The sequence below is a fragment of the Schistocerca gregaria genome, chromosome 3 (assembly GCF_023897955.1).
Source record: "Schistocerca gregaria isolate iqSchGreg1 chromosome 3, iqSchGreg1.2, whole genome shotgun sequence".
NCBI lineage: Eukaryota > Metazoa > Arthropoda > Insecta > Orthoptera > Acrididae > Schistocerca > Schistocerca gregaria.
Window position 1 is genome coordinate 149,071,750 of NC_064922.1, and position 26,058 is coordinate 149,097,807.

Genomic DNA, 26,058 nt, shown 5'->3' on the forward strand with positions numbered 1-26,058 from the left:
GTAAATCATGACCTGCTTCTCCAAAAATTGGCACGCTATGGTTTTCAAGGCAAATATCTTAGCTGGATGCCAACATACTTGGCAAACAGAAAACAAAGAGTACTTATTTATATCAACAGCAAGAAATTTCTCTCTGGCTGGAAACACACTCAATTAGGTGTTCCACAAAGTTCAATATTAGGGCCACTACTTTTTCTGTATTACATTAATGATATGCCATGTGAGGTCCAGTCTGATACTATCCTCTATGCAGATGACTCAACAGCTGTAGTCTGTTGTAAAAATGAGGAAGACCTTATTCGTTATATTGAACAGATACTTGAGGACGTGGAGGCGTGGGTCAAAAACAATAACTTGACATTAAATTTTACAAAAACAGAAATTGTTCATTTCACCACAAAACAATCTGCTCAGTCTATAAATGATATAAGGTATATGGACAAAAAATTAGAGACTGCAGACTGTGTCAAATTCCTTGGCGTATTAGTCAATAAAAACCTGTTATGGAGTCACCATGTGAACAACATACTAGGTCGACTGAATAGCCTTCTTTATATTAAGAATATATTGTATAGTATTACTAATTTAGATGTAAGAAAAACTATATATAATGCATATTTCGTTTCAGTCATTAGGTATAGTATAATTTTCTGGGGGTCTGAAAAAACAAATTTACTTAGAGCTTTTAGACTACAAAAAAGAATCATCTGAGCAATGGTGGGAGCAAAACCAAAGCAACATTGTAAACCTTTATTCTTAAAACTAGGTCTAATGAGCATTCCAAGCGTATACATCTATGAAACTCTCACTTTCACGAAAAGAAACCCACAACTTCCTGAGGGCAACTTCTTCTTGCATCAATATGATACTAGATATAGAACGAGCTACATGTTACCTACCCACCACTTAAAATCATAAAAAGAAACCCAATACTATATGGGCATGAAATTTGTAAATAAAATATGAAAATATATGGATGACCAAAATGTAAAATGTACCAAAAGAGACCTGGAAAAATATTTGAAAGATAAATGTTACTATAGAGTAGAAGATTTCGTGAATGACAACAATGCATTATAATTGTAATTAAAATAGCCTCTTTGAAGATGTTACACCATATATATTATTAGTTTATTGTCTATTTTTAGTATTATTATATATATAGTGTAAAATTGACAAGTCACCTATGTCACAACTTTTGATTGTATAAGGCATGTTATGTGATAATAAAAACTGAATTGAATGGAATTGAACCTTCTTACCCCACTACCCCAGAGGTAAGTGGCAAACTTAACTTTGCTCTTGGCTGAATATACCAATGTTAATTAAAATTAAGCACATCTCAAGATATTACTGATTCTGTAAAGTAATTTTATTTGATACTGAGAAAAAAACTACACTCTTAAGAAGTTAGTTGACATTTTTGAATGTGGCTGTGGGTTTAAGATGTTTTTTTTATTATAAAATACAGATGAGAATGGCAGGCCATATGAATACTTGAGTCGTGGTGCATACTGCATACAGGCTACAGTTTGATGACTACTGAGCAAGGCTCTAGTGTAGTAGTCATTGGACTGCCTCATGATGTACGTGACAAATTGCTTCCAAAATTGTACATTTTACCAGTCTACACACTCACATACACAATATTTTGGTGGTATTGGTTTCTCAATTTACTGCAAATGATACAGCTCTATCTGATGAGTCTGCAGCAGTTTGAAAACTAGTTAACGGTGCGACAAATCATATCAAATTTAAGCTACTGTTTGCATGCTATTCCACCGTAAACAACATCAAACTTAAATTACCATGGGAGTCAACAATCCTCAGTAAGGAATTCAGTGTCATCTTGGACGCCCTCAGTTTATCCAGAGGGCTCTAAGAACAGACAATTATATATTGATGAGATTCTTAATCGAGCTGAAGGTGATAAAATACCACTATATAATCAAAACAAATAATTTTAACATGCACCATATCCAAGAGGAAATACAGTAACTACGGTATCAAAACAAAATCACTGCCTTTATCTGGATCAAAGCTCAAAGCAGAATTATGGGCAATGAGCAGTGTACACAGGAACAGTGCGGTACACTCAAATGCCACCTAGCTACTTCCTTTATGTATTCGAAATATAAATAAGGAATCAGTGGAGCATGTGACTGAGACTCTCATATGAAAGTAAGGAGGAAATCTATTCCAGAATTATACAATCGGTTTCAGCAAATCGTGATGTGAACATGTGCTCATTATTGCTTGTGTCACATTTAATCATGGACGAGTAGACACACACTTCGTTCGAACCCTTATGGCTCTTTCTTCCCTCTGCGAGTGTGGCGTGCACAATGTTAACCATCTTCTCCTTGATTGCTCTAGACAGTACCAAGAGTGAACGCATCTGCTACAATCATTCGTCACAGCCTATGTTGTCTCACGCACAAATGTAAAAATCTTGTTAAACACAAATGAATTCTCAATATATTATCATTGACATCAATTTATAGTAAAAGGCAAAATTTCCGTTACCTTGTATTGCTTTTAGGAAGTATTTAAGTTAATATGAAACCAACGTTTCGGCTATGGTTACTGTGACTTTGTTCTGAGTCTTCCAGTGTCACACAGATATACCCAGAAGAAGGTAATTGTAACCACGGCCGAAACGTTGGTATCATGAGTAACAACTTCTTACAGTATGAATCGGTACCTGTATATTGAAGTAATGAATAAGAATACAGCTGTAATGTATCTTCTATGTGATGTACACTATGTGTAACAATATTATATGTATACATGTTTTTCATCATTTGCTTGGCTTGTTCAATATCATGTTGTACACTGAAAGACACAGAGAATCAATAAAGGTACAGTACAGTACAGAAAACTTTCATGTTAACTGACCCTGGTCGCGGAAGGCTACGCAAGTATTAAAGAATTTATTCAAGTGTTTTTATGTTATTTATCGCATTGTGTTCCTACCAGTGATGGATTTTGTGCGTGAGTTGAAGATTATGTGGATAATTCCCGAAGATGAATGATTCAGTTTTAAAAAGTACCATCTTTGTTGTGTCTGTTTAGTCAAAGAGTAGCAAAGTCTCATATTACACCTTCGACCATATGGTCGAAGCACTACACCTATGTGTAGCGATAAATGCTAAGCAGAGTATATAGTCAAGGCAATTGTTTGTTTGTAGCGGAGAAGCCGCTGGATGTTTTGAGCTGATTTGAAGTAAGATATACAATGTCACGCGTAAAAAGTACGGTAAACGACAAAATGTAGTTCAGGAAGTTTATATATGCCCAGTTTGAAGACGTTACTTTCCAGCTGCAAGAACGTCATGTAAATAGTAATTAATGACCGTTCTTACCATAAGTATTCGCTTATGACTGTTTTGACTACTGCGTGTAACACCAATGCGACAAAGCTGAAGACAACTTCCTTGGCGAAATCGTTCTTTTATTCCGTTCTATTGCTTTAGCGCAGTAAATGATTAGTGCGTCTTCGTAATGAGTTCAGTTGCAAAGTATAGAGAGAATTTCCGTTTCTCACTATTAGGGTTCTACGAAGTAATTATTGGCTTGATCGACGAAACTGTCATCGTACTCTGAAAAGTAATATATTTGGGATTATGCTATATAGTAAATGGTTAAGAAACTCATTACGATTTACGGTTAGTCTGTTACCAGGTAAAACGCTCTTGGACGTATCCTGTTTTTAAACAACTAATACGACTTTCACACATCAGATTTAAAGGTTTGAGTTTCAGTCATTGGTCGGTCTTCTAATATTTTTCTGACCATCACTTTTTCATGTCACTAATTTGAGTATTTGAATAATGCTGTTTACAGTTCATTTCCTGTAACTGGCAGCGTTAGTCAGTGCTAAGAGAGAATGTAGGTAAGGGCATACCTCTTACAATAGAATCATGCATAATAAAACACTGTTGTGGTGTTCAAACCAACTCTTGGGTTGAGAATGGTTTTTACCTTACTTTGGTATTACAACGATGGGATATTGAAAGTAAAAGTAATGTCGTGGAATATAATGACTGTTAAACTTCCTTACAAAAACTCAGTATTTTTTTGGTTTGTGGATGTAACCACTGTTACTGTTCTCATGTTGCATGCAGAACAGACCTTACTGGAATTTCAGTATTGTGAAAAGAAAAAAAGTAGAGAGACTGAAAACACATATGTATATTGTTTTGTTGTGAACTGAAATAGGATCCATGGACAAATAATTGTATGTGTACAATCTTTCATGCCATGCATAAGAAAATACACGAGGTACTTCGATGTCACCACAAAATGATTTGAATTGTACACTAACTGCTGTTGACAGGTGTATGTGCAAGAAGACAACATAGTTCATTTCTTTGTCTGAAGCTATAGTAAAATGAATGTAAACAATGTTGCAACTTGACATATGTTAATTGTCTATGATATATTGCATATGTGTTAGTACTACATTGCAACAAATGTTTGATGCATCTTCAATCATTCTTAATCAAATGCTCTGCTTCCAACATATCCAAGCTGCAAAGTACCAGATATAAAGGGTGAACCCAGATTGTTGCTATTGACAGAACTTGATCTCCAGATCCCTTCTGCTTTATCCTATGACATAATGTATAAAACACATACTTTGTTGATCAGTGCATCACTTAAATCTGTGTCAATGCCTGTGACTTCCCTTGTCCTCCAGGGGTTCAAATGCTCGTAAACATAGCTCTGGTTGCTATTGATTCACTAAATAAAGTGTTAAATTGTCACTCATCCACAATGACCTCTCTCACATATTGAAAAAAATTTCATACATTCTGAGTAGCCACATAATACTCCCTCTTGTGTTGAACTGTCTTTTTTTTTTACTTTTATTTCTTTAATTAAAATATTTGTTCTTGAAGTTGTGCCTGACTGAGCTCAGATGGAAACCCAGTTCTAAACAAAGAAGGAAAAGCAGAAAGGTGGAAGGAGTATATAGAGGGTCTATACAAGGCCGATGTACTTGAGGACATTATTATGGAAATGGAAGAGGATGGAGATGAAATGGGAGATACGATACTGCGTGAAGAAAGACCTGAGTCGAAACAAGGCCCCCAGAGTAGACAACATTCCATTGGAACTACTGACGGCGTTGGGAGAGCCAGTCCTGCAAAAACTCTACCATCTGATGAGCAAGATGTATGAAACAGGCGAAATACCCGCAGACTTCAAGAAGAATATAATAATTCCAATCCCAAAGAAAGCAGGTGTTGACAGATGTGAAAATTATCGAACAATCAGTTTAATAAGCCATGGCTGCAAAATACTAACGCAAATTCTTTACAGACGAATGGAAAAACTAGTAGAAGCCGACCTCGGGGAAGATCAGTTTGGATTCCATAGAAATACTGGAACACGTGAGGCAATACTGACCTTACGACTTATCTTAGAAGAAAGATTAAGAAAAGGCAAACCTACATTTCTAGCATTTGTAGACTTAGAGAAAGCTTTAGACAATGTTGACTGGAATACTCTCTTTCAAATTCTAAAGATGGCAGGGGTAAAATACAGGGAGCGAAAGGCTATTTACAATTTGTACAGAAACCAGATGGCAATTATATGAGTCGAGGGACATGAAAGGGAAGCAGTGGTTGGGAAGGGAGTAAGACAGGGTTGTAGCCTCTCCCCGATGTTATTCAATCTATATATAGAGCAAGCAGTAAAGGAAACAAAAGAAAAATTTGGAGTAGGTATTAAAATCCATGGAGAAGAAATAAAAACTTTGAGGTTCGCCGATGACATTATAATTCTGTCAGATACAGCAAAGGACTTGGAACAGCAGTTGAACGGAATGGATTGTGTCTTGAAAGGAGGATATAAGATGAACATCAACAAAAGCAAAACGAGGATAATGGAATGTAGTCGAATTAAGTCGGGTGATGTTGAGGGAATTAGATTAGGAAATGAGACACTTAAAGTAGTAAAGGAGTTTTGCTATTTGGGGAGCAAAATAACTCATGATGGTCGAAGTAGAGAGGATATAAAATGTAGACTGGCGATGGCAAGGAAAGCGTTTCTGAAGAAGAGAAATTTGTTAACATCGAGTATAGATTTAAGTGTCAGGAAGTCATTTCTGAAAGTATTTGTATGGGGTGTAGCCATGTATGGAAGTGAAATATGGACGATAAATAGTTTGGACAAGAAGAGAATAGAAGCTTTTGAAATGTGGTGCTACAGAAGAATGTTGAAGATTAGATAGGTAGATCACATAACTAATGAGGAAGTATTTAATAGGATTGGGGAGAAGTGAAGCTTGTGGCACAAATTGACCAGAAGAAGGGATTGGTTGGTAGGACATGTTCTGAGGCATCAATGGATTGGAGGGCAGCGTGAGGGTAAAAATCATAGAGGGAGACCAAGAGATGAATACACTAAGCAGATTCAGAAGGATGTGGGTTGTAGTAGGTACTGGGAGATGAAGAAGCTTGCACATGATAGAGTAGCATGGAGAGCTGCATCAAACCAGTCTCAGGACTGAAGACCACAACAACAAGTAATTCGATAAGTACAGTTCATCTTTCTGCAGCAAAACTGTTTCCTTGGGCCCTGGTATGTGACATTTACAAGAATAGTGGTAAAAGATGTTAATAAGAAAAGTGTGTGATAAGTGTCTCATCTTTTATCTCGCCATTCTTAAAGAGATATTGTAACTGTGGCTTGTTTTAGTGACCCAGGAAAATTTCTCTATGTTGGTGATGCGTAAAAGGATGTGTGTATTTAACCCAAATTTAAATTTGTTATGAAATTTTCAAATGTTCTCTCATGTTGCCATATTTTTGACTTAGAAGATCTACTGTAATTTTAAATCTGAATCATTCCACATCATATTGAGAGGTCACAATTATGAGCCATGAAACATTCAAATAACTGAAGTAACTAACTTGCTTTTTCAACCAAATTGGAACCATGTACTTATGGCACTGGATATTCACTCAGGTTGAGTAGTGTCCTAATCTTCAGACTCTAGTCATCCTGTGCTGATTAACTTATGTTACACAGTAATAAAAGAATGCCTTTATATGTTTCAGTTTCCCAGAACCATGTCACCTGATGGCAGGTACACTGGTACTGTTCCGAAGACTAGTACACATAAGGGGTCTACACGGAGAGATACATCTGCTTTGCGAAGGCAGGAACACAGAAGCAATGTACCTAATAACCTTGTAAGTTCTAGCTGAGCTTCTGTTTGGCTAAGAGACTGGAACTAAAGCAATTTTTGATATCTTGTCATTTTTCCTTTGATGAACTTTAACATCTCTGAAGCATTGCGACCATGTTGTATAATGCAGAGATTGCTGGTTTGGTTAGGTGTTTATTTGTGAAGTGTTTGTTGCAAATGTTGATGCTGAATGTTTTGGTTAGGAATTTACCCTAGGCATTTGGCTGTGAAGTGTGCACGTATGGCAAATCTTGAAGCAGGATTTAAATTCGACAACACATAGATCGCTTCCTCCATTAGCACCAGTATTAGGTGATGCTACAGTTATTGTGGGACAGTCCACAGCAAAAACTACATGAATGGTTATGAGTTGTGATGTATTGTATTGGCCTCTTGCTGGAAACAGCAAAATGATATCCCACTACAGTCCCCCCCTCCCACTTCCCACCCTCCCCCACTCCCATCCCTGGCCCCTGCAACCGACGTCAAGTTGCGAACAGTAGAAACCATTTGCTATGAGCACTTGGGTCAATGTTGCCCTTTAAAGTGCACCACTGCTATAAAATGCCTAAAAATGTTGTCCTTTGTATGAGAGATAAATACAAAGTTAATTAACAGTTTGAGAAATGAGAATCTGCACACTCAGAATAGAGTTTATTGTGTTTATAGGGTATCTGTCTATGTGGTATTGTTATTTTGGAGGAGTGGGTTCAAATCCCTAGCCAACCACCCTGCCACCTTTCTCTTGTTTCGCAAATCACTTCAGGCAATTGCTTGAGTAGTGCCTGCTTGACAAGAGAGTGAGAACAGATTGAGATATTCTATAATATGATTACCCTCTTCAGTAAACCCTTATTTTTTTGTGTAAGCACACACATGCAAGTGGCGATTTTTTGCAGGCTGAAAACTTCTGAGAGCCTTTACAGACAGCTGGCATTACACCTAGCATTGTTGGCAGAAGGCAGCCCATAGATAGCTGTGGAGGGTACCAACAGCCGGTTCATCGCTGCTATTTCTCTGTGGGATAAAGATCTCTCAACACTGCCCAAAATTCTCTCTCATTTTGCTATCTATATTGGCATAGCTTTACTATGGCTATGAATAAAAACTGTTTTCTACTCCAAATTGTACATCCATTAGTTTACTTTCTTTTTGAGATTTTCAACATCTCAGCATAAAGATGTCATGTTTTAGCACATTTTATATATAGATTATCACTTACTTCACTGATCTCTATCACACCACCGCTACCTCCTCATCCTCCCACCCTCCCCCTGTTCTTCCCACCACTTCACCGTTGCTACTGTGGCTCAGTCTTCTCCTCTGTTCTCAATGTTTTCTTCCTTTCCATTTAACCACTTCTCCCTTCACCTTCCCTTCAGTCTCTTACGCATCATTTGCATCTCGTGCATTTTCCTTGGCATCCTCATCCATTCCCTTCAGAAGTCTTTTCCTGTAGGGATTCCTCATCTCTCTAAATCTTTTCTTTCTCCTCTTCTCTATTTTTGTTACACTTATCCACCTTCTCAAAAACTTTATTTCACTTGATCGCATTTTACTTTTTTCTCTTTCCTTTGTGACCCAAGTTTCTGCCGTGTATAACAGAACTGGTATATAATATATCCCATTCTTAGTTTCCAGGGGGATGTGTCTGTTCCACATCATTCCTCTCACATTTCTCATTAAGCAATCAGTTTATCTTTCTTATTCATGTACCTGTTTGTCATAGCTTCCATTGTCCTGTGATCTACTCCCCTGCTTCTTGAAACTTTCCACCATTTTCAGCTGCTCGCCACCCAGTGAAATGTTTACCATAGGTCTACCCGTTTTTACTTGTTGTGACCACCAGTGCACAACTCATCGCAATACGATTTAGGCCACACTCTTGCACAATTTGTGCCCAAACATCCAATTGCTTCTTTTTTCCCCACTCTGATGTTCCCCCACAACACCAGGTTATCAGTAGACAACGTTGCTGTCTTCCTGTCTCCTGTCTTGCCACTTTCATCTTTATCACATCAGTCACCACGACGAAAACTAATGGAGATAGCGAACATCCTTGTATCCGGTAGTTTTCTGCTTGTCATCCTTTTCTCTCCATTTTCCTCTTTACCACAACTTACATTTCCCTGGTACAATTCTGTTGTTCTTAGTACAGTCTGCTTCTCTACCCCATTCCTTCTTATTTTCTCATCTGTTACAAAATACAAGTTATGACTATCCAGGACTGAGTTTCTGAAGGTCTCGCTATGAAAATGTAATGAACTGATCTTATTATGTTTGTAGTGTGTGCTATCCACAGACTGTTGTATCATTGTAATATGAAAATTGCTCCACTGAAATGCACAAAGTGCATCTGAAATGATCTGAATTTTATTGGCACTGTGGTGATTCTACTGACTCGTTTTCCAAATCATTTTTGTGATACCTTGACCAAAAATCATCTCCAGGAAATGTTCACTCATGCCGGAAGTCACAGATTCGGAGAGAAATTGCTGCAGGTGAAGTGTACAAGCTGTGTTGTCCATGCCTGCTGCAAATTCCCAAAACAGTGATTTGCCTTCAGAATCACTTTAAAATAATTACATATAAATGTTTCTCTTCCTTTTGCATGGAGAGATAACAAGGCTACTGTTCGGAAGGAACTGAGTGAACTCATGCATTGTGTCCACTAAACCAAGTGAGATGAAACTTGCAGTAGTGTAAAAGCTTATTAAAAACAAACATGGAAATTTCCGGGCAGGAATATCAACAATATTAAGAAAAGGAGAGACCTGTTGAGTTGCAGACATGCACAATGAAAAGACTGTTTGTTATGGTTATACCTTTTGGCCAGAGCCTCCTGCAGCAAAGAAAGCACACACACTTTTACACAAGCAAGCACATCTAATACACACATAACCATTACTACTGTCAGGGTCATGCCAGTGGTAGCAATCACATGTGTATAAAGTGTGTTTGCTTGCTTTGGTGAATGTGTGTGTGTTTTCTTTCGCTGTAGAAGGATTTGACTGAAAGCTGTAATGTGTAACAGTCTCTTCATTTTGCTGTCTGCAGCTCAACGGATCATCTATAAAAACATATTGTCAGCCATTTTTATTGACAGTTAAAAAATCTACAGTAGTAAACAATCCCTTTGCCAAAGGACTTGCTGAGGCCTTTTCACATGAACACTCGTATAGAAAGATATCTGCAACAACTTATTGCGACATACACCTACCGTCCAGGCACAAAGGAATATCCCTTTTGGTATTTTCTCACACCTTCCAAACTAATTTTGTACTGACTACTCAGTGAATGTCATATCTTTGTACTTCTTGATTTTAATATACTGTTCTATGAACCATCTCTCTGCAGATTATCCAGTTGTCAGACACTGCAATATTAAATATATTGCATTATCCCAAGCTGCAATGAATTTGATGCATGTTATGTAAAAAATTCAATCGAGTTGGCAGCACAATAATATTAACAAATACTTCTCTTCTGTTTCTGTAGAGATTGAATTTCACTCTTCATGATCCATTGTAGTTTCCTCTAGGATTCATTATTTGAAAATTTTAAGCAGTGATCGTTCTTGGTTGTGGATAAATCAAATAAAATGGAACTTCCTTTGCATCATTTTCACAGCAAATTGTTCTGTTATCTTTGTGACCACAAAATATGTCTAATACTTGCTATGAACAACTGTTTTGTACTGCCTCAGCCATGTTGGAGGTAATTGTGAATTGTGAATTGTGTTTTATTCATCTCATGACGTACATTTGCAATCCATTTGGTTTGCGTACAGGAGACATGTCAAAAATTTATAAAACAATTACAATGATTTTTACATTAATTAATGATAGCACTATAATAAATAACAACACTATAAGGATATTTCTTGGAACATGTAACACATTGTACCCAGCTCAAATTTCCAGATTGTCCTGCATGAATTCATCCACTGAGTAATAACACTTCATTGTCAGTACCTCATATAGCTTTCTTTTAAGTGAACCTAAATTCATCTGCATCAACTTGTTCCCTTTTAATTTATTAAAAATTTTCATTCCCATGTATTGAGGTCCCTGGGCAAACAGTCTGAGGCGGTGGGTGGGGAGCATAAAATTTTCTTTGTTTCTGGTATCATGTGAATGGACAAAATGGTTTCCCTCAAATAAGTCGCGTCTGGAGTACAAAAATATAATAATCTCATATATGTATAAGGATGGCAGAGTTAATATTTTGAGTTTCCTAAATAATGGTCGACATGGTTCTTTGTGATTGGCAGTGCACATATTTCGTATGATTTTTTTCTGTATTTTTAGTATCCGCACTATGTTTGTCGAGTTACCCCAAAAAACAATACCATACCTAATAATGGATTCAAAGTAGCTTGTATATGCTACTTTCCGCGTGTCAATGTCCGTTGCAGTTGATAATATTTGCATTGCAAATGCAAAGCTGCTCAATTTGTTTGCAAGGTATTCAATGTGTGCCTGCCACCTCAAATTTTCATCTACTTTTAGACCTAAGAATTTGACTGAGTCAACTTCTTCTATAACTTGGTTGTTGTGTACAATCTTAATTTGCTCACATTTTGACTGTTTGGTTTTGAACTGCATCACGTGAGTCTTAGATATGTTTAGATTCAGCCCATTTAGCTGAAACCAAGTTTCTAAGGTACTGAGGGTACTGATCACAGATTTGAGAATTTTTTCTGAATCCTGATCTTCAACTAAGACAGAAGTATCATCTGCGAACAGAACTGATGGGGAGCTGATATTTAATGGTAAGTCATTAACATAAAAGAGAAATAGGACTGGGCCTAATATGGAGCCTTGTGGAACACCCTGAGTAATTTTTTTCCAGTCAGAAAAATAATATGCGCCATTTGAAGAAATGCTAACTCTTTGCTTTCTGTTGGATAAGTAGGATTTAAGCCATTGTAGGGCACTGCCGCCAATGCCATACTTTTCAAGTTTGTAAACAAGCAATGCGTGGTTTACGGAATCGAATGCCTTTGTGAGGTCGCAGAAAATTCCTGCCACCTTATTTCTCTTGTCTAATGACGTACTTATTTTCTCAATGAAACTGTTAACTGCATCTACGGTGTTTTTCCCTTGCTGAAAACCAAATTGATTGTTTAGAATAACAGAATATTTTGCAATGAAGTTTTGGATTTGAGCAACAGCAAGTTTTTCAAATATTTTAGATAGGACTGGGAGAATTGAGATAGGACGATAATTTCCCATGATCTCTCTTGATCCCTTCTTGAAGAGTGGTTTGACTTCAGCATATTTCAGTACCTCTGGGAAACAGCCCTCTTCAAAACATTGATTTATTATCTGAGCTAGTGGGTTTGCAATTCTATTGTGTACCACTTTAATAACTTTGGTGGGTATTCTATCCCAACCTGCAGATTTTTTGTTTCTTAATGTTAAAATAGCATTTTCTACATCCTCAAAAGAAACTTTTGAGAATTTTGTAAAGTTTTCAGAGTTTTTGCCTAGGCCAAAGGGATTTACTTTGTTGTGATAATCTGCTACATCTACATCAGATTTTGCTACATTTATAAAGAATTCATTAAAGTACTCTGGTATTTGAGTTGGATTTACAACAGTTTTTCCTTCAATGTCAATTTTTGGAATTTCTTGGTTACAGGCTTTAACACCTAACTCAGATTTAATGACTGACCACACAGCCTTTGTCTTATTTTTATGATTTAAAATTAACCTGTTGTTTGCCAGTTGTTTTGCTGCCTTGACAACTCTTTTAAATATGGTTTTATAGAGTCTAACATATTTAATGAAATTTATATCTTTATTATATTTTAGTTCTCTGTGCAGTTGCCTTTTCCTTACACTGGAAATTTTTATGCCCTGGGTAATCCACTTTACTGTATTTGTTATCTTATTGCTGCAGAGTCTAGGTGGAAATGTTTCATTAAAGTCTGCAAGAAAACTATTTAGGAATTTCTCAAAGTTTTTATCACTTGAGTTACCATAATCAAAAGGCCATGTTTTATCTCTTAGCTTCTCACTAAATGTTAGCAAGTTTTCTTTGCTAAAGTTCCTGCTCATATGGGTTCTTGTATGTGAAATGTTTGTGTCTGTCTGTGGCAGCTCAATAAACAATACATAATGATCTGAAATACCTAGATCTACACAAAATTTATACACATCTTCATATACATAATTAGTTAGAACATTGTCAATGCATGTTGCTGATTGCCCATTGTCCCTGGTAGATTCAAAGAAATTCAATTTGAAACCATATTTCTTAACTAAGTCAGTGAACCTTGAAGCTTGGCTACTATTACATGTGATATCAATATTAAAATCAGCAGCTATTACAACTTTTTTCTTTGTTTCTCTACAAAGGTCTTCTAGCATAATTTGAAGCTTAGATAAGAATAGTTCTGTTGTTGATGTCCCTGGAATTCTGTATATTGAGATTATTATAACATTTGCTAGCGAGTCCACTATTTCTACACAACAGCTCTCGAACACACATTCTTCATTTAAATAATTAAAACAGTTTCTGGTCTCATAATTTATGTCATTGTGTAGAAGTATACATGAGCCTCCACGTAACTTGTTTCTTCTACAAAAGCTACTTGCTAATCTGAAGTTCCCTATTTTGTTCAGAATTTTAATTGTCCCCTCAGTCAACCAGTGTTCATTTAAACAAACAACTTTAATATTTGCATATTCTGACAGAATGATTTCCAATTCATCTATTTTGGAGCTTTTATTATTAGAAGCATCAGTGTTTAAGCCATTTATATTCCAGTGGATAACATACCTACTTTGACTATTTCTTACAGGCTTTAGCATATTTCTTGCCAGATAATGGTTTGGTTTTTTCTTTCTTAATGCTACACACGTTTTTTCACCCCCATCACTACTTATAAGTTTCCCTTATTTTTTATGATCTGGCAAGTATCTAAGAACATCTTACTGAATATTTTTGAGCCCAACCTGTTCAGATGTAGACCATCTTTGGCAAGACACTTTGCACTTAGAAATTTGTTGGGATCAATAAAAACGACTCCTAGCTTATTGCACTGTTCTTTAATATCGCCGTTTATTCGCTGCACATAGCTGTCACTCACCGATCTCCTGTACACAATGCCACTTATTATTATTCTGGAATTCGGGTAAAAAAAGAATAAAAATATTACAAATTAATGTTTAAAGATTGATCTAGCTTTATATTTGCAATTGTTTTAACTTTCTGAGTATGTTTCTTCTTATAAATGTGGTCAAGTAGATTGTAATTATAAAACTTGTCTTATAGCTTTTTACAGTATGAGGTTCAGTGTCTCAATGGTAAAGTGTCAGGTCATGAATCTAAAAGTCTCGGTTTCAATCGCCAGTCAGTCGTACAATTTTTTTCTGTCACTTATTTCATCTCATGCAATGTTTTTTGTTGTGAAAAATCCCGAGTTGCACCATGCTTTGGAATCCTCGTTAATTGTTGGCCCCCTATAACTGCAGGGGTAAGACAGATCAAAGGTTGGAGACAGACAACAGCATACCATCTCGAACAAGACCATTCGTAGTGAAGCAGTGTGGTATTCAAAACAATCTTCAGATTGATAGCTACTTTACTTTTTACTTAGCTTCTTACTGTATTTTTATGATATATTATTTTGATAACTGTGGAAAATATAATATCAATTGATTGTTATGAAACCCGTGACATAGTGAAGCATATATCTTAGAAATATTACAAATGGAAGTGTTTGTCACATGTATGCACAATTTTTACGTCTACCAGAAATTATACTGTGACATGACTGTATTTAATTAAACAGAACCACACCTATTTAGGCTCTTCCACACAGAATTAATGTTACTATATTAATGACTATGTACTAAATAAGTACCATACAAATCTAAACTGGATAATTAATTCACACTGTGAGAGTAGTCACGTCATCTACGAACTATACGTCAGGAGATTCACACCATTCTATGCAATATCACTGTAAACTATCCACACATTGATGCATGGTCACCAACAGACTGTTGCAAAAGACCAGCTGGGACTAAACAGCGTTGTTTTAGATTTTGTTGATGTTAACTGCTTCGTAACCCATCTGAATCCTTCCCCTTTTTCATTATTGTGCCATTGGGAACACTTCTTCCAACATATCCTGCATTCTACCAATCCCCTGTGCCTAAGTTCCTAAGTTTGCAGTAGTTCATGCTCTTCACATACCTTCCCCCCCCCTCCCCCCCCCTCCCCCCTCCACTATTGTACCCACCTTGTCGCATCTCCCTACAGCCACACTTCCTGCTGCATCCCTAGCTCATCCGTATGTCTTTCTTTAACTCCGAGGTCTCTACCTTCCACCCGTATTCTATCTTCATAGCATTTCTTGTAATAGCTGGGTGTCATTTCACTTGTGTCCTTGCATAGGTATTATCCTTACCTCCTCCAGGTACTGTATGAGCACAGCCTTAACCTTAACCGTACACCTACTGTTCATTTGTCTATACTGTGGCTCTTCTATGTTCCCAATCCCTGTTCCAACCAAAATTGCAATGTGTCCCAATCAGCTTTCATCACCAGGATCAGTTGTCCTGCAATCTGCCATCTGTTAACAGCAAGCATTTAGGATTTGGCAGGGACTGTCCAGAACATCCTGTCACACCCATTGTGAGGACAATAGTCTAAAATCTATCAGTAAAATTTATGGTTACTTGTGTTCCACTCACTTGGCAGCCACATTATGTATTTATCTATTTACCACAGAAGTTATGTAGACTGAGTACTAGAAATTTCTAATAGCTAAACGGGTGATAGACTTGAATGAGTGTGAATTTTATTAATCAATTGAATTTATTTGTGCAAGTATGTCTGTAGAGACAGTTAACTCTTGGCACTCTGAACAAATCACAGATTATGCTTGCAGAAGAGTCACAAAGGAATAAGAATTAATCTGCACATGGTGAAGATATTATATTATGGCTGTGCCTGTCTAGAAAGTTCTGTTGTGTTAAATATTACGAAATAAAATTGAATGTAGTTCCAGCCTATTGAAACCCAAAATATAAAAGAATACCTCCTAATTCAATATAATTCCGATTGGGTGGGCAGAAAGTAAGCACAAGCATATACATCAAAATTATGTGATATTGTGATTTAAGGACTTACCCTTTTACTTTTTCCTGTTGTTCAATATTGTTGTAGCTTTGTCTGTAGACCCATTTTATTTCCTATTAATAGTATACTATCTCCTTTTTTCATCTTTATTTCTGCTTATTTTGCTCTTAATTGCCCCCTTTTGATTCTTTTATTTGTCATTCATTGTTATTTGGAATTTTTTAATTTTTCTTATGTTCAGGTTGCTACTTATAAAAATATGACATTTCAAAATATATACAGTCTGTGAGTAGCCGTTATTTTTGAAACATATTATATTTCTATGTATGAAATATGTCCAAACTAACAGCATTTTCTGTGAGAGAAACACTGTATAATAAGCAAAATTTTGCAAATTAGCATTTCCTTTTAATTATTTTAAAAGCTGGCTATGGATAACTGATGTAATGATTGCACTTTTTTGTATTGCCCCATGCCCTTTTCCCCAGCTGAACATCTGTCATTGTTTGGATATTTATAAAATCTTTTGTTTTTTAGTGAGTGTGTGGTTTCTTTTTGTAAGCACCCACTTTTTTCAATAAAGGGGTATAAAGAGCCTAGGGTAGTAATTAAATTTCAATAGCACTCAACATCTGCATTTAGCCAGGCAGTTGATTGCAGATCCTGTTAAATTTGCTGGCTGCAGACCATCATGATATACAGGTGGTCTGTGAGCTAAAAGTAGCCCAAGAAAGCTCTCATTCTATAATTATCTCTTGGAGGGGATAGGTGCCAGATCTTGGCAGTGCGCTGGTGCCATGTGCTGACAGAGAACGTGCCACATGTACTCATTTCCTGACACCCGTGTGTAGTTTCTTCAGACAGTTAAAAGCAGGACCAAGTATATAATTATATTTATACATACTGGTAAATATCTGCCTTTTTAAAATTTGTATTGATTAGTAGTAATTCTTTTTATAAAAGTACTTAATGTGTATCTGGTAGATGTATTCTTGAAGAGCTATTGCATTATAAATTGTATTAATCTTGCAATGGATAATGTTGTAACTTAATCATAATTATTTGTCTTTCTATTGAATATTGTACAAACATTGTAGCTACGTCGATATTCATAGGTAGTGCATCACTAAGAAATGAAACAGCAGTCTTTGACTGTATGGCAAATGAACAAGCACTATCAGGTGCAAAATTATATATATTTACACCTCTTTTTACTGGGAATGAGAGTTATAGAACATTTATACATAAGGCAGAATATAAAATAAGATTACTACTTAAGCTTTTTTTTAAAATCACTGTCTTTGAAGTAAAAGAGATTTAACATACTGAAAAACCTTAAGTGGGGAACACTAATTTGTATGTCAGATGGTGATTGCTAAAACACAAGCACTAATGAACTCTTAGCTGTTTAACATTTAAAAGTAAGAAACAACTAATAATTCAGAATAATATTGTAAAAAGAAAACAAATGAGAAGCAGCACTTTGTTGAAATGTTTAGTACATATCAAAGCCACACAAGGCTGTAATAGTGAAAACAAATTTTCAGTTTGATTTACTCTTTCTTATATACACGTAAAAGGTATACTGGTTATTTATATTCTTTGCAAGTCGGCAACCTACTCTGTGTTGCAGTCATTTCACAACTTGTTACAGCACTTCCTGGCTGCTTATGAGTCATTTGTCTATATTTGGTGACATTTGAAGACATATTTGTTTGTACATTTACGTTCACATTCCCAGAATTATGGTTGCAGCTAAAGAATAAAACAGGCAAATTGTTTGTTAGCTATTAATTACCTCTGTTGCTGGAAATGCGTGTGTGTAGTTACTTTCGAATCTTGTTGACAGTGTAGAAGTTGTTTCTACTTTGACTCAGTATTCTCCCTGTAAATATCATCTAAAACACGTTTGTTGGTGTGATTATTATCTAGAGCCAGTTTTTGAAGGTGGTTTCATAAGTCTGGTAAAAAAGCAGGAAAAAATGTTCGTTTCATAAGCAACTCATCTTACTTCTCAACATAGTCTACTTTAAAGGATCTGCTCTATGTTCAGCAGTCCTTCAGCCTTTTTGTCCCATTGGAAAATAGGTTCTGTCAAACTCTTACTCATTGACTGCAACTGTCACTTCCTCATTCAATGAAAATTTCTTCCCATCAAGCCCAAGTTTCAAGTTAAGGAACAGAAGAAGTCACTTGGGACTAAGTGAATGAGGAACCAATTCAAAATGTGGTTCATGCAGTTTCACCATTTTTATCACTGATGTGTGGGATGATGCATTATCCTGGTGAAAAAGCACTTTTTTTGGTGTCAACCTAAGACTTTTGCAGCCAGTGCAACTTTTAGACAATCCAACAATGGAGCGTAATAGGGTGGATCCAGTAGTGGTTCGCGTTTTGTCCTGGTAATCTATGAAGGTTATTCCTTGAGAATCCCAAAAACAGTGGCCATCACCTTACCAACCAAAAACACACTCTTTACCTTCTTTGATGCACTTTCACCAGCCTTTGTCCATTGTTTTGACTGCTGTTTTGACTCTAGTGTGTAATAATGGATCCAGGTCTCATCAGCAGTCACAAATTTGCACAAAAGATCTTGCGGGTGCCATTAAATATCACTAGACATTGTGTTTAAATGTGCTGGATGTGCTTGTGGTTGACTGTGAGCAATCGCAGCACCCATCTCACACACAGCTTCTTCATAGCCAGTTGTCCATGCAGGATAATATGCACTCACATAGTTGAGGTGCCTACAACAACTGGATGACCGGAGTGCACTTTATCTTTGGTGCTTGTCTGACAATGTTTAAATTCATTAATGCAAAAGTAAATGGTCTTCAGTGATGATAACAAGTCCACACGAACACCATCCAATTCTGTTTTAATTTATGTGGTACCCCAATCTTTCAAATGGTTAATAACAGCATGAAACTGTTTTCTCTATTTTCAATCGTAGTCGACTCTTGACCAATTCAGATGGTTGTCAACAGTTAACTGTACACTGGCCATTGTTGAAATTCTTTGTACAAACCTTAGAATGATCAAGCTTACCAGTCATAAAGATGTAACAAGAATGTTCCATTCTTTCGGGGAAATTTACCATATCAAGCCATCATCTTACAACTGTATATTGTAGCAAGAGAAAAGGCATTTCAGTTTGTTTCCAGAATTGAATGAAGGTATGCAGTGAGAACTTGTCATTGGTTGGTGTAGTTTTAAACAGGTGTGATCAGTAAGCAACTTGATGACTGTGAGCAAGTATGACAATAAACCATAAGGTTCAAGTCTTTACCACTCTTTATGGAGAGAAAAACGACTACAGTGAGAAGTTCTTTTTGCTGAAAAGTGACTTGACTTGAGAATAAACAATCACAGTTCAGTTTCTGTTTATTATAACAGATTTTGCCAGATGACAAAAAATACACTCCTGGAAATTGAAATAAGAACACCGTGAATTCATTGTCCCAGGAAGGGGAAACTTTATTGACACATTCCTGGGGTCAGATACATCACATGATCACACTGACAGAACCACAGGCACATAGACACAGGCAACAGAGCATGCACAATGTCGGCACTAGTAAAGTGTATATCCACCTTTCGCAGCAATGCAGGCTGCTATTCTCCCATGGAGACGATCATAGAGATGCTGGATGTAGTCCTGTGGAACGGCTTGCCATGCCATTTCCACCTGGCGCCTCAGTAGGACCAGCGTTCGTGCTGGATGTGCAGACCGCGTGAGACGATGCTTCATCCAGTCCCAAACATGCTCAATGGGGGACAGATCCGGAGATCTTGCACCTTCTAGAGCACGGTGGGTGGCGCGGGATACATACGGACGTGCATTGTCCTGTTGGAACAGCAAGTTCCCTTGCCGGTCTAGGAATGGTAGAACGATGGGTTCGATGATGGTTTGGATGTACCATGCACTATTCAGTGTCCCCTCGACGATCACCAGAGGTGTACGGCCAGTGTAGGAGATCGCTCCCCACACCATGATGCCGGGTATTGGCCCAGTGTGCCTCGGTCATATGCAGTCCTGATTGTGGCGCTCACCTGCATGGCGCCAAACACGCATACGACCATCATTGGCACCAAGGCAGAAGCGACTCTCATCGCTGAAGACGACAAGTCTCCATTCGTCCCTCCATTCACGCCTGTCGCGACACCACTGGAGGCGGGCTGCACGACGTTGGGGCGTGAGTGGAAGACGGCCTAACAGTGTGCGGGACCGTAGCCCAGCTTCATGGAGACGGTTGCGAATGGTCCTCGCCGATACCCCAGGAGCAACAGTGTCCCTAATTTGCTGGGAAGTGGCGGTGCGGTCCCCTACGGCACTGCGTAGGATCCTACGGTCTTGGCGTGCATCCGTGCGTCGCTGCGGTCCGGTCCCAGGTCGACGGGCACGTGCACCTTCCGCCGACCACTGGCGACAACATCGATGTACTGTGGAGACCTCACGCCCCACGTGTTGAGCAATTCCGCGGTACGTTCACCCGGCCTCCCGCATGCCCACTATACGCCCTCGCTCAAAGTCCGTCAACTGCACATACGGTTCACGTCCACGCTTTTGCTGCATGCTACCAGTGTTAAAGACTGCGATGGAGCTCCGTATGCTACGGCAAACTGGCTGACGCTGACGGCGGCGGTGCACAAATGCTGCGCAGCTAGCGCCATTCGACGGCCAACACCGCGGTTCCTGGTGTGTCCACTGTGCCGTGCTTGTGATCATTGCTTGTACAGCCCTCTCGCAGTGTCCGGAGCAAGTATGGTGGGTCTGACACACCGGTGTCAATGCGTTCTTTTTTCCATTTCCAAGAGTGTACAATTTCAGTTCTAAACCAGAGCTTGGAAAACCTGCCAAAATCCTAGAAGTCTCTCTGTTTTCTTCAATATCACCATCACTGTGGTAAAACATTGGCCATAATGAGTAGTTGAGTATCAGAATATTTCGATAAATTTATTCCAGACCACAAGTAAAATACTAAACTAAAATTAATAAGTGCAAACAAATGGTAGTATGACATATTGTTTGTGTAACCATAGATTTCTCATTTAGTTGCTGTGAGATTTTTACTATAGGAATTACTGGGAGAAATGAACTTGAAAAATCTAATACCTGGCATGGAAAATTTACACATTGATTATTTTAGCGTGATATCCTGATTCATAATATATATGTGTGTTACATTGTGCAATGTGAAGTGGGGCATTCGAGAATGTTTGGGTACTTACCATTATATTGTAATTAATTGTAGACATCACAGTTGGATATTGACATCTACATATGTCTGCTTGCCACCTAACTCTTTGTGACAATGGATACTTTGTACACCACTATTTTTTTCCCATTCTTTTCTTCCATTTGTGGATGAGCATGGGAAGAACTACCATCAGTAAGCCTCTTCATGAACTGAATTTCCCAGATTTTACTGTCATTGTCATTTCATGAAACATATATGGGACAAAGTAGTATATGTTGTTTGACTCGTTTTGGAATGTGCATTCTCAGAATTTTAACAGTAAATATGCCTGTGAGGTATAATGTCTCTCTTGCAGTGTCTACCACTGGAGTTAGATTAGTAAAATCATGAAATCTCATGACTGATGATCTCAGAAGACTATTGTGTCACATCAGGAATTGTGAACTATATATGTATGTGTGCAGAATAATTGCTCCCCCTGCCCCACTCCCTTTTTTTCTAGCACTCTATATTTCGGCATATGTGTTGCTCGATGTTACAACTCACCTTCTCTTTAATTTAAGGCTTTTTCATTTCATGCCAAAAACCCTCTCATTTGTCTGCATTGATGATTGCATCTATGTGTAAATATATGCATTGAATAACTTTGCATTGTTAACATCAATGAAATGTGTATTACTTGAAAGTATCTCACTCAGAACAACATTCTTCCCTGTCCTCACAATTCACACATTGTTCCTAAATGTTACATTCCCAAACTGTTTGCTTATTGTCTCTCTGTAAATTTTCTGGGTGAACATGGGATTTATTCATTTTAAATGCAATGAACCCATCTCGGCCATTCATTCTCTGTTCAGATCCTGAGACACACCTCAGAATCTCTCACCTAAAAGCACCTTCTTCCACAATCTCCTTCCCTCTCTCCCTCTCCTTTCCCTGATCAGTCATCATCTCCTACCCAATGTTTATAGCCCAACTTACTATATCAAGTACTTTCACTATCACTCCACCATTTGTACTCTATTGACATTCAGCTTCCTGCTCATCACTGTTGACACCACCTCCCAATACGACTACATCATCTACTGTTATGATCTTGCTGACATCAAATGCTACCTCTTGCAATATCCTAATGACTTAAAACGTACCACCTCCCTACTTATACAAATGACTAACAGTATTCTCACTCATAACTACTTCAACTTTGATGATAAGATTTGAATAGCTGTGGTCACTTGCATGGCCCTCTATAAGCCAACCTATTGATGAAGTTCATAGTGGAATCTTTCCTAGGCACTCGGAATCCACAACCTTTTATATTTATGTGGTTCACATTCATTATTGGTGTTTTCATATTCATAATAGTTCCCTTTTCCCCACCTCACACACACACACACACACACACACAGTGACCGTTCATCTAATTAACATGGTCATTGCACCATACAAGTCATTTTGGAGTTTTGTCGTGTTTGCTAAATACTTACATTTTCAATGAAAAGGAAGAAAATGTTATGTATGAATAACTGTGTGTATGTCAAATAGGCATGTAAAGCTTGATGCAAGATGGTGTCACTCTTCATTTTAGGTATCTCAAGATAGCAGATATACAGGCAGCATATCGCAGCACAGTCAAAGGCATACACGAAAAGCCAGCAATACTCGAACTGAGAGTTTAGATCCAGGTAAGGCTTGATACCTCCTAATCTACTAGTTATTCCAGAAAAATCATTAACAAAACAGTTATTTTTCCATTTGAAGTATTTCATTATGCTGTAGAAAATGCGACTAGTGTACAAAAATAAAATATTTTCTCCATGAATATGGGCTGTAGCAGTGTGCAGAGCATTTGTACAAATTACTTGTATTAGTATTTAAACACACACACACACACACACACACACACACACACTCACTCACTCACTCACTCACTCACTCACTCACTTTGTGCCCTCACTCCATTTCTTTTGCTTAGAAAGATAGAAATGGTCATATAAATATTCTCTTCAAATGGTTCCTGTAACACTTGTAAATATCTCTTATCATTATGACAGTACAGTAATGGCAGTTTTAGGGTGGAAACAAATAAAAAAAAAGATGAAAGATCTCATGTATCTGATTGATAAGTAGAACGTAAATCCTTGTAACAGTCCAGATAAGTTACTAGCCTTCCAGCTACCACTTTTATCATCATTAAAGTACACACTCTCAAATACAACCACAGATATCCAACTACTTCCAGTCACAGCTGCTGTTTTAGAATAGCTGACAGACAAATGGGTATAGAGGAGAAAGACATATAGAAACAGAGAAGAGTTAAAATGTACAGGCCAAGAACGGGGTGGGAAAGTAAGGGGATGCACAATGAATGGGGAGGCAATTTTCACTCAGTGGTAGTTCTAAAGTGAGGCCTGAAAAAAGGTGATATTCACAAAACTAGGAAGAGATAGGGGAGGAGCAAGTTCAAAAATGATTAGAGAGGAATAGTGAAGATTAGGTGAAAGATCTGGGAAAATTTGTCTTGGGGATTGTGTGAATGGGAGATATAATGGAGGGAAAGTCCCCATCAATGTACATGGCATAAGAAAAAATGTGAAGCACCCAGAATTACAGGAGATAATTCTATGCAACTTCTTGGACCGACATGGTATGTGATGTTATTTCAGTGATTACAAAATCAAGTCAAATTTATAAAGAACATGACAGTGTGGCCTGGATCTGTACACTGATTTGGTTGGGAAGTGTGCCATGAAGCTATTCTATCCTCTCATGAGGCAAGCCAGGCCTCAACTATTGTAACTGATCCTTGATGTCCTGGATACTGGCTTTGGAACAGAGCAGACGCCCACACATGTTCTATCGGGGACAGATCTAGGGATCTTACTGACCATGGGAGTTTCTCCACATCACACAGACACTTCATAGAACAATGAAAACAATCAATTATTGACAAAATAATTTAATTGGATAGATAAAAAATCTACTCACCAAGCAGTGGCAGAACACACACTTAAAAGACTGTTGTAATTTGCAAGCTTTCTGAGCCAGTGGCTCCTCCTGCAGGCAGAAGAGTCAAAGCAGAAGAAAGAAGAGTGAAGGAAAATGAGTGGAAAGGTCTAGGAAAAGGGGTAGATTTCAGGAAAGTCACACAGAAGTGCAGGTCAGTGGAGACTTACCATACAGGATGAGAAGGAAAGACTGATTGTTGGTAACTGCATCGGATGAGATTTGAAAACCTGGTAGCTTAAAAGTGGAGGATAGGATAATATGCAAGACAGAGATTACTACTAAAACATCATGCATGAGTTAATAAGAGTGAAAATGTAAGTGCATTGTACATAACAGAGATGGGAGGAGGTGGTGAGCAATAGATGGAAAAGACAATAAAAGATATAGAAAACTCAAACGGAGTAAAGCAAGGAGTAGTTACAGTGCAAAAATGCTGAGACAGAAGAAATTAACGTAAATTAAGGCTAGTTGGGTGGTGAAAATCAAAGACATGTTGTAGCGATAGTTCCCAACTGCGGAGTTCTGAGAAACTGGTGTCTGGGGGAAGAATCCAGATGGCTCGAGTGGTGAAACAAGCACCAAGGTCAAATGTCACGTTGTAGAGCATGCTATGCAACAGGATATTGTGAGTTGCCAGTATTTGACCTCAGCCTGTCCCCATTCATCCCAATTGATAATTTGGTGGTAGTCAAGCCGATGTGGAAGGCCGGACTGTGTTTACATAATAGCTTATGTATGACGTGTTGTTTCGCAGATTACTCTGCTGTTGGTAGTATATGTAATCGTAGAGGTACACGATGTGTGGATGAGCGTTGTCCTGTTCAAAAAAAGGAACCAGGGTACTGTCACATAAGGGGTAACTCATGAGGATGCAGGATGTCCATGAGGTATTGTTGTGCCCTCAGAGATCCTCCAGTCACTACCAATACTGACCTGAAGTCCTACCCGATGGCTCCCCACAACGTGACACCAGGGGTAAACTGCTGTGGCCCACCAAAACATTGAAAGAATATGCCCCCACACTAGGTCGATGTTGATAATCTGAGGTAGTGCAGACCCATTATTTATCACTAAACACAATTGAATGCCACTCATTAGCAGCTTCCTGATTGTGTCATCATTCCAAATGGCTGGCCACTGTGGCCGAGCGGTTTTAGGCACTTCAGTCCGGAACCGCGCTGCTGCTACAGTAGCAGGTTTGAATCCTGTCTCGGGCATGGATGTGTGTGATGTCCTTAGGTTAGTTAGGTTTAGGTAGTTCTAAGTCTAGGGGACTGATGACCTCAGATGTTAAGTCCCATAGTGCTTAGAGCCATTTGAACCATTTGATCATTTCAAATGCATCTGTTTTTGTTGTGTTAGTGGCAGCCTATACTTGGGGCGATAATTCCCTAATTGGCTGCTGCTAGTCCCCATCCAAAATGCTGATACATTACTTGCTATCAAATGGCACAGACGTGAAGGGGATGCACTGTGCCTGGTGCACATTGTGGTGGTCAGAAGTGATTGACCAGAACTTTGACGAAGAGTATTTCTGCCCTCTCTTTC

General features: G+C 38.0%; 1 protein-coding gene across 11 annotated transcripts in view; it reads left to right on the plus strand.

Annotated features, from left to right (window-relative positions):
* Nucleotides 1-3,075: 3,075 nt before the first annotated feature.
* The window catches only part of LOC126356163 (pericentriolar material 1 protein-like), a 382,055-nt gene continuing 359,072 nt past the window's right edge, over nt 3,076-26,058 (plus strand). For 3 of the 11 annotated variants that reach the window (XM_050006913.1, XM_050006917.1, XM_050006920.1), the window contains exons 1-3: nt 3,124-3,226; nt 7,071-7,205; nt 23,090-23,186. In XM_050006913.1, coding sequence (XP_049862870.1) covers nt 7,083-7,205; nt 23,090-23,186 — 220 coding nt within the window. In that variant the 5' untranslated portion in view covers nt 3,124-3,226; nt 7,071-7,082. Of the gene's footprint in view, nt 3,345-7,070; nt 7,206-23,089; nt 23,187-26,058 lie in introns of all 11 variants that reach the window. The other 8 variants (XM_050006911.1, XM_050006915.1, XM_050006919.1 and 5 more) reach the window with 4 other exon arrangements.